Genomic DNA, 14,472 nt, shown 5'->3' with positions numbered 1-14,472 from the left:
CTTTTATTGGGTCAAAACATAAATGTGAGGGATTGCAAGATGAATTGGACAGGAAAGAATAAAGATAGATGAACTGATGCCTTGATAATCAAGAAGTTGGGAATTAGGGGTTAGGGCTAGGGTTATAATTGTGGTTTGGTAGCCTAAAGAGGCAAACTCAGCTTTTGACTTTCCCTTTTCTCTGTGCTTTCCGCAGCATGTGGCCGTGGTTTCTACAAGTCGTCCTCCCAGGACCTCCAGTGCTCCCGCTGTCCGGCCCACAGCTTCAACGACCGAGAGGGCTCCTGGCGCTGCGACTGCGAGGACGGCTACTACCGAGCACTCTCTGACCCTCCGTCTGTGGCCTGCACAAGTAAGTCCGCCTCGCCGTTGCTAGGTAAACAGAGCCCGGCCTCGGTTGCGTTTAAGCTGCCACACATGCGAGCGGGGGGAGGAAGCAACACACTCCAGAGCCCCTTATCCAGACCTGTTCGGTCTGTCTGCAGTGGTCTCATGAAAAGCCCCAGATGTGTTCCATAGCAGTTCCTCTGCCTCCCAGTATGTCATTATAATTATGTTTGCAGGCTCGCGTGTCTGTTTTCTGTCTTAGCCGGTTGCTAATGATGAGAGGAGCAATTTGCCATTTCCCGTCTGAAAGATTGCAATTACAGTCAGCAGCGGCAGCCCACGCAGCACCCCGCTTCTTCATTTGTCCTGGCCAGTGTAACGGTCCTGTGACAGCCATTGATGGCTTATTTACACAGACGGGGGGGGGGGGGGGGATTCAGTCTGGGTGGGGCTCATTTGCTTCCAGATCCATTCTCAAACATGTTTATTTCAAAGTGCGGCTGGATATGTTCCTTTTTTTTTTTTTTTTTGCCTTCGGCTTCTGTGCGCGGGGGAGAGGCGCACCCCAGCGTGGCCACGTTAGCGCTCGTTTTATCTCTGGAGGTGAACAGGAACCCCAAACTAAATCTCGGCGCCTTATCAGTGTGTCTTTCTACTGATAACGAACCACAGGGCTCCTAGTTGGGCCCACTAGCTTTTTACTCTCATACATACATACGCTTCTGTTTGTTTTCTGGACGTTTCTATTAGGGAGATAAATTAGTTTCAGATTGTGGTAATTTATTTTGTAACCTTTTCTGTTCATTAAAAGAAAAAACAGACATTAATATGCATTCTTGGTTCATATCTTGGGCAGCGGTCTTTTTTCCCCAGTACATTAAAACTAGGCCATGTCGGAATTTCTAATGTGTGTGTTTGTGTGTGTGACGGAGAGAGACCGCTGGTGAGATATCATGCAAATAAGTAGAATTTTATAGCTCCGCATCGGCTTGTCTGCGCATTACATCAGAGAATCAAAGAGAGTATTCAACGGATTTTGGATGCAGTGTTGTAAATTCCATACAAACGACAATTCATTGTTATTTATGGGTGCCCGTAAAACAGCTTGTTAGGCGGAATCCCTGCCTCTGCTTGCCCCGAATATTTCCAAGTTTTCCCTTGCGCACAGGTGTGTTTATGTTGCCAGAAGTGTGAGCCTGAGTCCTGAACTTTGCACCTTTTCTTTCTTTTTTTTTAATTACACTCTCTGAGAATCCACTTTCAAGATATAATGAATTAAAATACTGGAAAAAGAACAACCTGTTTTTTCCCCATATTTATCTTTAAAACCTATGACGCCCATTTTCAATTAACGGTCTGACAAATTTGGAAGAAATGCGTTTGGTTGTGTCTCACACTGTCCACAGAGTCAGCCATTTCTTTTTCTGTCCCTGTGGTAAAATTGTAACAGGGCTGGGATTAAATTTTCCCCAAAAGCAGCAGAACTGACCCTCTCGGATCTGTTATATACTATTAAATACCGACTCTATCAATGTAGTGTGGCTGTGGGCCTGTTCAGACCTCGCGTTAAGATCCGATCTGGTCTACCCGGTCACAAGGACCCAGCTTTAGGTGCATGTGTTCAGACCTGGCATTAACATGCGTCTCCAGATCTGATCTCAGTTTCTCCGTATGTAAATAAACCCCGACATCATTTGGGGTGCAGTGGAATATTTTAACAGCTGCTGTCTCTAATGGATCTCTACTGCCGCTCCAGAGCTAAGAACAGCGCTGTTTTATGTGTGTGTGTCATAACTGTGGCTTCACACGTCAAGTTATTATTTATTGATCAACACGTCACAACTTCTCTGACGCGGGAGCACACCTGTTGAGTATAGGCGGTCTTTAATGTGACTCAGGACGCATTGCGTTCACACTACCAAGGAAACGAGAACACATCCGGATACATGCGACCCAGACCACCTCCAAATGTGGTCAGAGATCGGACCTCTCAAATGCGATCTCAATGCGTCCAGGGGGTGTTCATGCCCATCCTTTACGTGATCGGATCGCCCAGATCAGATCTTAAAGGGGAACTACCGTTTTTTACAACCTGGACCTTATTTCTGGCATATAATATAATCGTTTACTCACCCATAGAACTTTGGTGTCATTTTTAGTCCTTTGGAAGATATTTAGCTCCAGCAGACAGCTGCGTATGTCCATATAGTGGGAGTGACTGGGGCACCAAAACGCAGCCTCTAAATAACGCATTATCTGCCGCGAAACAGGTAACTCCGGACTCAATGGGGAATAGCACTAGCATATCATTAAAAAATATTGGTGAACTGAGCGAGTTTCGCGGCAGATAATGCGTTATTTAGAGGCTGCGTTTCGGTGCCCCAATCACTCCCACTACATGGATATACACGGCGTCTAATGCAAGGTCTGAACAGGCCCTATTAAACAACTATAGCAACTGATGGCTGCTAATGCTCCATAGCTATGTTGTAGGTGTTGGTTCATCGGCTGTCAACTGACGAATACCAAATTTATTTGTGTATATGCACAGCTAGGTTGTTGACGTATTTGTGAAGAAAATTCAGTGACCTCAATTAGAGCACAAAAGTTTTCTTTTTTTTTTTTTTTAGATATTAACGCGTCACTCTAACATCCCACTGATCAAGGGAACGACACGTATGCATTCATGAGAACAGGAAAAAGTTCCCACTTCTTTGCGGTGTCCTCTGGCTGTTCCCTTTTGGGTAATCACCTTGGCCAAGTAGTGCAGTAATTACTGAAGTTGCCTAATGTACACTTTCCATTATTCATTTTCATTAACTTTAGGCCTACACTTGATGACCCCATACCATTATATGTAAATATGTATTTTTAACTCATCTGAATAAGTTCACCCTCCTCCCCATTCAACCGGCGCGATTTTTTTTTGCATGGCTTTCTGTACGTGCATTTCCACATTCGCTCCTGGATTAAGTCAGTGTGACCAATAGTGACTGTGATTTCCTTTTTTCATGCCTTATCCAGACCAGGAGTGAATAGTAATTGAAAATGAATTTGCACTGCCTGAATAAATAGCTTGATTGACAGATTTTTTTAAATAGGGGTTTGTAAAGCTACCATATCGTAGGCCTTAGCAAAACAGTGAGATGGATCTCTGGCACACAGAGATTAAGGACGTGTCTACGAGGATTTGAGAGGAAATGAGATGAAGATGTAATGTGGGGACATGAAAAGCCAAATCCAAGCTGAATAAAGATGAGGGAAGAACTTCCAAAAAAACATGTCTCCAAATGCATTGTTTCCAATGTGGGATGTACTGAGAGGGGGACGTTGGAAGAAAGAAATCGTCTTTGTTTGTTGAATGTTTGTCCGTGCCATTCATATGCAAAGTTGTGAAAAGATGAGATGTATGTGGACGACTGTCAGGAGGCATTTTCTCCAGAGACGAGGCACAGACTGAGTTGTTGACAGTCTGGGGAGTTGAGCATCAATCATGCGACAGCTGTGTGTGGTGCTGGCGCAAGCTAGGGGCTGAAAGGGGCATTTGTGAGCAGTCATCTACTACCCCACCTCCCCATCACTACCCTTAAAAATGTGCCACCTCAACATGTTGATGTCCGACAGAGGGTCCACCCTGCCTGTAGTAACAGATTATACCACTAATCTGCAAGGGTTGGGGCTGGTCTTAAAGGGGAATTACCGGTTTGTACAACCTGGACCTTCTTTGATTTCTGGCATAAAATACGATCGTTTACTCACTCATATAAGTGTCATTTGGAGACGTTCGGACAATACTTAGATCTGCGTATGTCCATATAGTGGGAGTGACTGGGGCACCGAAACGCAGCCTCTAAATAACACATTATCTGCCGCGAAACTCAATATTTTGTTATGATACGCTAGTGCTATTCCCCGTTGAGTCCGGAGTTATCATCATCAAGAGTTTCGCAGCAAATAATGTGTTATTTAGAGGCTGCGTTTCGGTGCCCCAGTCACTCCCACTATATGAATATATGTGGATCTAAATATCGTCCGAACGTCTCCAAATGACACCAAAGTTATATAGGTGACCGTATTTTATGCCAGAAATAAGGTCCAGGTTGTAAAAAAATGGTAATTCCCCTTTAAACTTTAAAATAATGGCCAACCTGTTACAAATTTGACTTCTTCTAAGGCGTCCACCATGGTCATGCACATGGAAATTCTATGTAAATTACCACATGTTTTTTGTTTCCACGCTGTAATTAGATAAGGCCATGCAAATGCAGCCAGTTCACTCAAAACAAGATTCCCAAATACTACCACATGTAAGGACACATAAGACATCCCACCCTCAAAGGCTTTGGGCCTTGCTCCAACACTTGACTGCTTCACAGGGTTGGCGGGGCACTGGAGGCCCGGCACTGAGTAGCTCCACGAAGCTTTCATCAAATCCTTCACAGCATCAGAAATCAGAACTTTGCTTGTGCGTGCCGTTGAGCTGCACCAAACAAATAAAATAAAACAGAATATATAACACAGTCGTCGAAATGCTTTGGTTTAATTTTTCATTCCTGTCCACGTGCCATCACGTACTCTCCAGAGACAGAGGCTGAAATAGAATTTCAGTTTGGAGCACAGCATTGTGTGCAAGCAGCAAATCCAATATTGAATTCAGGTCGCCGCCGTAGTAGCACTGAAATTTAGTTATTATGCAAAAAAAACAAAAAAAAAAACAGCTTCAGCTAAAAAACTCTTTCCCTCTTCAGCATGTGTTCCTTCATGCAACTTCTACTGCATGCGGCCACATCATTAGAGCCGAGGCCACGGGGTCACAACACACATTTGTAGAGTGAGGATTACCTCATGGGCGATTTGAATACCACTCACCCCTGCCACCCCTCTCCCCGCAGCTCCCCAATTAGAGCACAGCCAGCTAATAGGCTGTGGAGGGTTAAGTTAGCCCCGAGCACCTCTCAAGGCCGATAAGCGGCAGATTCTTCCCTCCTAAGCCTGGATTTACTCAAGACTTACAACTCTGCACAGAGTGGAGATGGGGTTGAAACATGACCTAAAAACAAGCTGCTGCTATATATTGTTTTATATTTGATAGATTATTAGTGGTTCCGCACTCTTCACAACTGAAGCCGTTTTCCCACAGCTTTTTATTCAAGGGGGTTTTGCTCGACAAAATCCCCGGTTACCCTTTAAAGTCTGTGCCATGCTAACATGCAAATGTTGTAGCAGGAAACATAAAGTGTGCATATACGTATTCCATATTTATGCGCAGCGAGAATACCCTCACACATGCCTACCCATGCTTGGTTGCGGTGGCGCGCAGGGAAGCTAGCAAGTGATTGAGACATTTCAGGCTGTGGGGGCTCGGGCAGGCTAATCCGTGAAATGAAACTTGACTGGGAGGAGGGGTGAGAGGAGAGAACACGGAAAGATAAGACAGAGTGGGGAAGAGAGAGACAGAAAAAAAGGGCAAGAAAGAAGAGGGAGAGCGACAAGCCCTTGAGCTGCAGGGATGAGCAGACAGCGGAGGGCTCAGGATGTGGTGCAAATCTGTGCTGCGGGTGAAGTTGGGGCAAGAAGAGTTTCGTATTCCTGAGTCTAGACAGAGGCTCGGCAATGGAGAGAAACAAAGAGACGTCAAGGGAGAAGAAGCGAGAAAGAGAGAGTGAGCTGCGTTTCAAACAAAGTGGGACATATCATGTGTCATTGTACCATATCAATGACTGGACATCCTTAAAGGGGAACTACTGTTTTTTTCAATCTGGACCTTATTTCTGGCATAAAATGAGATCGTTTACTCACCCATATAACTTTTGTGTAATTTGTACTCAGTCGGGAGATATTTAGATCTGCGTATATCCATATAATAGGAGTGACTGGGGCACCGAAACGTAGGTCGGGGGTCTGTAGGTCAATCTGCAGACCCCGGATGATGATGATAACAAGTAACTCTGGACTCAGTGGGGAATAGCACTAGCGTATCATAACAAAATATTGGTGAAATGAACAAGTTTCGCGGCAGATAATGCGTTATTTAGAGGCTGCGTTTCGGTGCCCCATTCACTCCCATTATATGGATATACACGGATCTAAATATCTCCCGAGCGACTGCAAATTACACAAAAGTTATATGGGTGAGTAAACGGTCGTATTTTATGCCAGAAATAAGGTTCAGGTTGTAAAAAACAGTAGTTCCCCTTAAAGGCTGGGCAAACGTCTCTACCTATATACTTGATTTTTCTTTTCCGAGGAGACATAATAAGTTGTACAACAGTGAGACAGAGAGAGAGCATGAGAGAGGAGCACAAACACTTACTCCCGCAAATCCCCATGCGTTTGATTGCCTGCTACGAAAAGTCGCGGAGCTTTTAGAGCTCTGATCCAATTGCACCGCCGTACGGAGCAGTTCCCATCACTGGTTAGACAAACCGAAGCCCTCCGAGAACAAAGACGAACCCGGAGACGTAGCGTGCATCTGAAAAAAAACACTGCAAAAGACAAAGGTCACGCACATCCAGGGTCAGTCCAATCTAATTTCCCTTCTCCTCTTGTTGAAGAGAAATCACTGCTTTGATCTGTGGCACCTGAGACCTGAATTAGAGTGGTGTGAATGAAATGAGATGTTAGCATCACTTACCGTGGCCATGGAAATGGCAGAATTAAAAAAAATCCCTCCGGTTTGGGCTGGGGGAGGAGGTTGACAGGCCTGTGTGTGTGTGTGTGTGTGTGTGGCGTGCACCGCCAAGTGTGTGGGTATCCGAGTGCATATGTGTTGAGTCACACTCTCCCTTTGTACACAAGGAAGGTGGAGAGTGTGGGTTGAGTGTCAATGCCAAGGCTGAAGTTGAGTGGCGCTATTGGCAGTCCCTGCTCTCCACTTCACCTGCCACAGGTGGCTCTTTCATCTTCCCGGACCACAGCCTGTCTCTTATCTTACCCGATAATCATGAATATAGATGTGTCCGCCGAGCCCCTAATGGGTGTAAAAGGGAAAAACAACTAAGTGCTGTATTAATGAGCCCAAATATTGTGAAAGCAGCTTCGGCGTTATGCATATGCATGGCCTGCTTTGTTACTTAATGCGACAAATCTAATGAGTTGCGAGGTCCCTCCCCGAGATTCCCTCAAAGAATATTTCTTGAGAAAACAAGTCCAAGAAAACATAATGAAGTTCTTTAAATTAAAAAAAAAAAAACATAAACAAATAATACAAGTCATATAATCTTTATTGCGCTGGAAGGAGTTTATTCATATCAACATCTGGGCCATTAAAGCCAACAGCCTGGATTGTGAAAGATGAAAGCGGCAATTTGTTATTCATTGTTTTAAGAGATGAGCTAATCTCTTCGCCATTATGTGAACATTTATAGGTAAATGAACTGTGGCTGTGCGCACATTTAACGCCGCGGAGCTAGCTGTTGTTGTTGTGTGCCGTGCGAAATTGTATACGGCGGTTACAGGGCGGCGATAATCCGGGCTTAAATCTTGTTCATAAATACTGCGGGTGAGACAGGGTGTAAAGTCTTTTTTGGAAGACATTAACTTTAAGTGCGCTGCTGTCGCCGTGATATAGCGCTGGAAAGAAACCCACTAAAGCCACTGTCTCCAGCTGGGATAGATGCATATATATAAATATATATCGGAGAGCAGGACGACTCGCTGTCTGTGGTTTCTGATTCCCTGCATTTGTTTGACTGTGCAAACACATCTCAATCATTTCCATAGCAGCTGCAGATTTGGTGCAGTTCACAGTCATCCTATAAACAAAGCCCTTAGTCTGTCGGGATGACTCACTAGCTATGTTTGCATGTATAAGAGTATTGTTTGGTTAAAAATGAGAACCAGCCTGCCTTATGGGCTAGACACGGGATTCTTTTTTGTCATTAACGATGGATTAACCCAGGGGTTCCCAAACTTTTCCATGCCAAGGCCCCCCAAACAACATTAGCTTCTGACCGAGGACCCCCTTTGCAAACCTACAGACAATGCTACAAAATATGTAAAGAAACATCAACTTTTAGAATCTTTTTTTCTTACTTTTATTCACTATATAATAACATAATAATGATTAAAAATAATTAGATTATATATTTTTTTATTTTTGCAATTTTCTTTTCTTATCTTCCCTACAATTGTCTGAGGCCCCCCTAGCGCCCCCCTGGCAGCCCCCCAGGGGGCCGCGGCCCCCACTTTGAAAACCACTGGATTAACCAACAGTGTGATATTGCAAGAGTTCTGGGGACAAGCTAAAAGAAAACGGGTATGTCCATCAGGAATATTGGACTTCATCTTGTGGTCGTCTGCATCATTTGTAAAAATGCTAACACATTAGCAACAGCATTATCAAAGCTTTGTCATTTTTGGAACAGGCGTCTAATCCTTTGTGTGACATCCAGGAGTCAGTTTTAGATGAGTCACTTTTAATAGTAATAGGGCAGGAAGCTCAAAAGTTATTAGCTAGGCAGTGCAAGTGGACTTGAAAGTAACAGCACACCTGCGCTGTAAAATACGGTGGCCCTGAAGGTCAAAACACAACGACATTTCAGAAAACACAACGACATTTCAGATTGCGGAAAGGGTAGGGACAACACTTCTTGTTTCTGACTGGACACAACCCGTGCTAAAATATAAGCTGGTGTCATTGGTTGTCTCTCTGCCAGTCAAGAAATGTCGTTGTGTTTTGTGAAATGTCGTTGTGTTTTGACCTTCAGGGCCACCATAGTAAAATCTCAATAACGGTTTAATTGCAACAAATTTCCAGTGTAAGCAGTGTTGATGGAGCAATGAGGCGAATCAGTGTGGTTTGATTGATCGTCTGTTTTTAAGACGGCGTAAATCAGACGATTCTGTTTTGGAATGTCTGGGCTCGGCTGCTTCCTCCCTCAGCCCTCTTAACACCGACCTTGGTGCCTGCCAGAGCTCACTTCCTTTCAGAGTACCTGCACTATCCCTTTCTGTATATGGGATTATTATTAAGTGGTCAGCTCTGGGGCTGGAGCTGCCATGTCCTATGTCCTTAGTGAACAGTGAAAGCGCATATCCAGCCAATGGCTGTCACTTCCCTCGGCTCTCACTTATTTAATTCTGGCTTCTTCCGTGTCCACCTCTGACAGGACCTCCCTCGGCGCCACAGAACCTGGTCTACAACATCAACCAGACCACCGTCAGCCTGGAGTGGAGCCCTCCGGCCGACACCGGCGGCCGCAACGACGTCTCCTATAGGGTTATATGCCGACGCTGCAGCTGGGAACCCGAGGAGTGTGTTCCGTGCGGCGCAAACGTGGGATACTCCCCCGCGCAGTCGGGATTAGTGGACACTTACGTGACCATTCTGGACCTGCTCGCCCACGCCAACTATACTTTTGAGGTGGAGGCCGTCAACGGGGTGTCAGACCTGAGCCGCACACAGAGGCTGTTTGCCGCCGTTAGCATCGCTACCGGACAAGCAGGTAAGAACTTTTGTCAATTTGTTTGCTGCTGTGGGGTAAAAGTGCTTGTTAACTGAGTGGGTGCGAATGGAAATGTGAAGCTTTTGTGGGACACGGAGGATCTTGGCTTTTTCTTTCACTTCAAAGAAGCGCTTTAATACCTTTCCGGAAACAAACACATCTTTTCAAGACCTAGATGTGCACCATTTAGTGTCTGTAAGTGTGTGGGCGCGTGTCGGAGTACGGAGCTGAATCCAAGAATTGATTAGCATAGCTTAGCATAAAGACTGGGAGCACGTTAGCCTGATTCTTGCATCTGCATCTTGTTTGTTTGCCCATTTGAGAGTAGATAGATGTATAAGAATGACAATTTTGCTTACAGATCATATGCCAAACTGACCCTGAGTGGTCGTTTGTCAAGAAATACCAATCAGCCACACCATTATGACCACTGACAGGAGATGTAAATTAGCATCTTGTGACAATACAATGTTCTGCTGGGAAACTTCCGGACTTGGCATTCATGTGGATGTTACTTAGACATGTAGTACCCACCTAGACCTGAGCAGACCAGGCACCCCACCCCATAGCAATGACACTTCTTGATGGCTGTGTATGGATCGAACTAACAAGTTAAGATGAGGTGCTAGCTCTTAAAGCCAACCAGGTACTTGGAGGCTTGTATTGACTCTGAAGTTCTGGCTCACTCTAGCATTGTTTACAGGGTATGCTACATGGTAGCATGGAGCTCACGCTTTTCTCCAGCCGAGAGAGCATTAGAGACATTAGAACCGTGGCAATTGACAGTCTAATTTTGAAAACCTCTCATATGCACACTACAGTAATGATTCCCCATTAACATTAATGGCCATAGTCTGATAACGATTCATAATACTTCCAGTATGCATATTACCCAGATTAATTTAATGTGTATATCAGCACTGTAGTGGCAAACATTATTAGCTTAGCAATGATGCGGACTCCCAGCGGTACCTAAAGAGCTAGTAGTGTATTTGCTGCTCGGTCCCAAGGGAACCCACCGTAATTAAAATGCTGTGTTTCGCAGTGACAAACTCTGAAGCCTTTTTTATTCATTATTTCTATGGATCCAGCCAACAAGATTCCTCTTTCATGCTCGAGCATCCATGAAACACAGTTGGCCCAAAAGACTACTACGTTCCCACTATGGTGATAAGAATAAGGCTGGGAGAAGAATATTGAAGTGTTAGCTGAATATACAGCGTGTGTGTGTCTGGATAAATACAAGTGCAACGCGCCGGCCAATCATGTCCTGCTGCTTTTGCATGCGGTTACAAGCCACAGACATTGATGTCATCATTTTTATCTTAATTCGCCACTTTTCTCCTTGGAAAATGCCTTGAGACGGCGGTTTGCTTTGAGAAGCCGCGCGCCAGTGCTAAGGAGACGCGTGCATCTGTGAGGGAGAAAGATAGTGGCAATCTGCTGAATGCCTGTGCTGGAGATGATTTATTTTTCGCGGCTCGCTTCGTGGCAGAGACACGAGCTGGAATGCGCCGAGGGGTTGCGCGGCCAAGGACGCGAGGACGCCGGGAGGAGGGCGACCTGCAGGACAAGAACCGAAACGTAACAATTAACACGTGCTCTTTCGGAGTCACTTGTAATTATACGTGGCATGTTGACACACAATTACTCAGTTAACCTGGCGGAATATTTGGCCATTAGCTATTGTGAAGGGAAGTGGCGTGCCTGGCCAAGACGGTGTCATGTTTATCATTTTGACTAAGTGGCATCATTTAATGCGGTATCACGCTGCAGTCAGTAGAGCTGGCCTGGATGGATCGGATTGCTGATGTGTTTTGATACATTAATATTTTCTCATCATTAATATCTGTGAATTAAATGATTTAAAAGGAGTCCTTGCTTAAAAAAAAACCCAAAAAACAAAAAACATGGAGGTGGCATAGCCTCTTGAATAGTACTGCAATTCTAAAGCCCCTATTTTTGACTGCCCCAGACTAATCAGGTTCCTTCAGGGTTAGCAGCTCTTCAAGGCAAGGCGACCTTCTCCCTCTGTTCAATGGTGGGGACAGCAGAAAAGAATAATACCTTTAAAGTGAAGGCTGGAATTACTAAAGATTCCAGTGAAAAGAATAAATTAAATGAAATATGCAGAAGGAAAATCAGCGCCGGTTTAATATGCATTTCTGTCTCCCCCGTCTGCCATGACAAATATGAGATGAATTAGCTATTATAGTTATCCAGTGACACTTTTCTAACAAGTATGCTGAAATTACTGTATTTGACAGTAAGTTTAATCTGTTCTGGAGGAAAAAATGACATGTCCTGTGGCCTTTACGTGGCCTTTAAAGAAGAACTACTGTTTTTTTACAACCTGGACCTTATTTCTGGCATAAATATGGTCGTTTACTCACCCATATAACTTTTGTGTCATTTGAGAGTTTCGTGGCAGATAATGTGTTATTTAGAGGCTGCGTTTCGGTGCCAGGACCTTATTTCTGGCATAAAATACGATTGTTTACTCACCCATATAACTTTTGTGTCATCTGTAGTCAGTCGGGAGATATTTAGATCTGCATATATCCATATAGTGGGAGTGACTGGGGCACCGAAACGCAGCCTTTAAACAAAGCATTACCTGCCGCGAAACTCATTCATTTCACCAATATTTTGTTATCGTACGCTAGTGCTATTCCCGTTGAGTCCGGAGTTACCTGTTATCATCATCCGGGGTCTGTAGATTGACCTAGTGTATCATAGTAAAATATTGGCGAAATTAACAAGTTTCGCAGCAGATAATGCGTTATTTAGAGACAGCATTTCGGTGCCCCAGTCACTCCCACTATATGGATATACGCAGATCTAAATACCTTCCGAATAACTACAAATGACACAAAAGTTATATGGGTGAGTAAACAATCGTATTTTATGCTAGAAATAAGGTCCTGGTTGTAAAAAAACAGTAGTTCCCCTTTAAAGACCACCTTTTGGATTATCTTCCGTGGGCATTTGGGGGTGGGATGAGAAAGAGACAAAAAATACAACTATCATGACACGATCAGTGCACAGGACAATATACAAAAATGACCTGTCCTCTTCTTGATTACAAAAAACATTCAGTATTGGTCGAAAAGCCTTGTCTTCAAGGATAAAACGGTACTGCTTGGCATGGCAAAGGATCAAATGTCAGAAACTACTGTTAACTGTCTGTAGGTGTAGTGAGCGTTCCCTTGCTAGGATTTTAAGGCCGTGCAACTAGGGCTGGTCGATTTTGGAAAAAATGAGAATCACGATTTTTTTTGGTCAAGATTGAAATCACGATTCTTCAAACGATTCTTTTTGAGTTGGAAAATAAAATGCATTTATTCGGCATTTCGGCAAAAAAAAAAAACAAACAAAAAAAAAACTCACTGTAACCCCCCAATTTGGGAGAGACCCAGAGGTGAACTGTCCCCCGCGCCCCCCTCCTCTTTCCCTTTCTCACGCACACCTTCTGTGCATGGCACCTTCTCAGAAAGCAGGGGCGCCTGCAGCTGCAGGGGGCGACAATTTGCCAGTTCCCCACACAGATATGACAGATAATAGAAAACCATGTAGTGGCGCAGATGTATTTGTTTATTTATTTATTTTCCAAGTGCTCGTGCCGCCCCCCTTGTGTCATGAAAAAATGCCGCACGGGCGACTTCCCGGTTCGCCCGTGCCTAAAACCGCTACTGGGTGCAGATGTGTTGCCATACAGGAGAACTTGTTTTACCCTTTTTATCGACCAAACGGGACCGCGCTGTTTTCTGAATAAGATGCAGGTCACCACACATACACACACACACAGAGCTCGTGGGGCCGCGATGAATGCTCTGGGGGAGCGACTGAATTGCGCATGCGCGTCTCTTTCAGGAAAAACCTCACAGACAACGGAAAATGGCAAAAGAATCGTTACAACTCGATTTTATTAATTTGGAGATCGTTTGAACCAAGAATCGAAATCGTGATCAAAATTCAATTAATTGCCCAGCCCTACGTGCAACACAACACAAATTTCACCAGGGTTAAAGAAAGCCCTTTTCTAATGTGATTTGATACACCTGAGACCTGAAGGGGCAGACACTCAAAAGCATTCGTTTTCCCGTCTTCAGCGGACATTAGCTCCAAGCTGCCCGGCCTCATTGTCCTGCTCACTGGACCCTCACTGTGTCCAGCGCTCTCTGGGCTGTTGGGGGGATGCTTGAATGCTTTGTAATTGGAACGTCGGAGCTTCCTAAAACAATCGGTCCTTCCCGGGCGGGCGTGCTGGACCACTCATTAGAGAAGGACTGCATTATTAAAGCTTTTATGGTCCATCATTTAGAATTGATTAACCTTTTGCGTGGCGAGGCGCTGGAGGCCCGCAGTGCTGAAAGAACCTTAAAAAAGTGAAGCCCTCCTCTATATTCCTCCCATCTCCACCTGCTGAATGATAATCAGCGTGAACGTAGGCTCGTAGCTAGGGAATCTCGTAGGGGGGAATGAGCAAGCGGTGTGTGAATGCAGATGGTGATCCATCTGATGAGGAATTCACACCTCCCCTAATTATACCAAAGGAAACGTCTGGAGTGAGGCTGGAGCTACTCAAGGTGCCGAGTTTCTCCGTATTGTTCCCGGAAACCTAATTACCTCTCATCTCGGTCTTAAATGAGTTTAAGTAGAGGCTGCAAGTTCATAAGCTTGATTTCTCCAGTTCCGT

At 44.7% G+C, this 14,472-nt stretch overlaps 1 protein-coding gene across 3 annotated transcripts in view; it reads left to right on the top strand.

The window, feature by feature from the left end:
- Nucleotides 1-14,472, top strand: part of epha7 (eph receptor A7) — a 90,784-nt gene that overhangs the window by 18,227 nt on the left and 58,085 nt on the right. For all 3 annotated transcript variants that reach the window (XM_084560389.1, XM_084560388.1, XM_084560387.1), the window contains exons 2-3: nucleotides 197-352; nucleotides 9,438-9,773. In XM_084560389.1, the coding sequence (XP_084416515.1) occupies nucleotides 197-352; nucleotides 9,438-9,773 (492 nt within the window). The remainder of the gene's footprint in view (nucleotides 1-196; nucleotides 353-9,437; nucleotides 9,774-14,472) is intronic.

The sequence above is a fragment of the Chelon labrosus genome (assembly GCF_963514085.1).
Source record: "Chelon labrosus genome assembly, chromosome: 14".
NCBI lineage: Eukaryota > Metazoa > Chordata > Actinopteri > Mugiliformes > Mugilidae > Chelon > Chelon labrosus.
The sequence above is the reverse complement of the archived record's forward strand: the minus strand, read 5'-3'. Positions and strand labels throughout refer to the sequence as shown.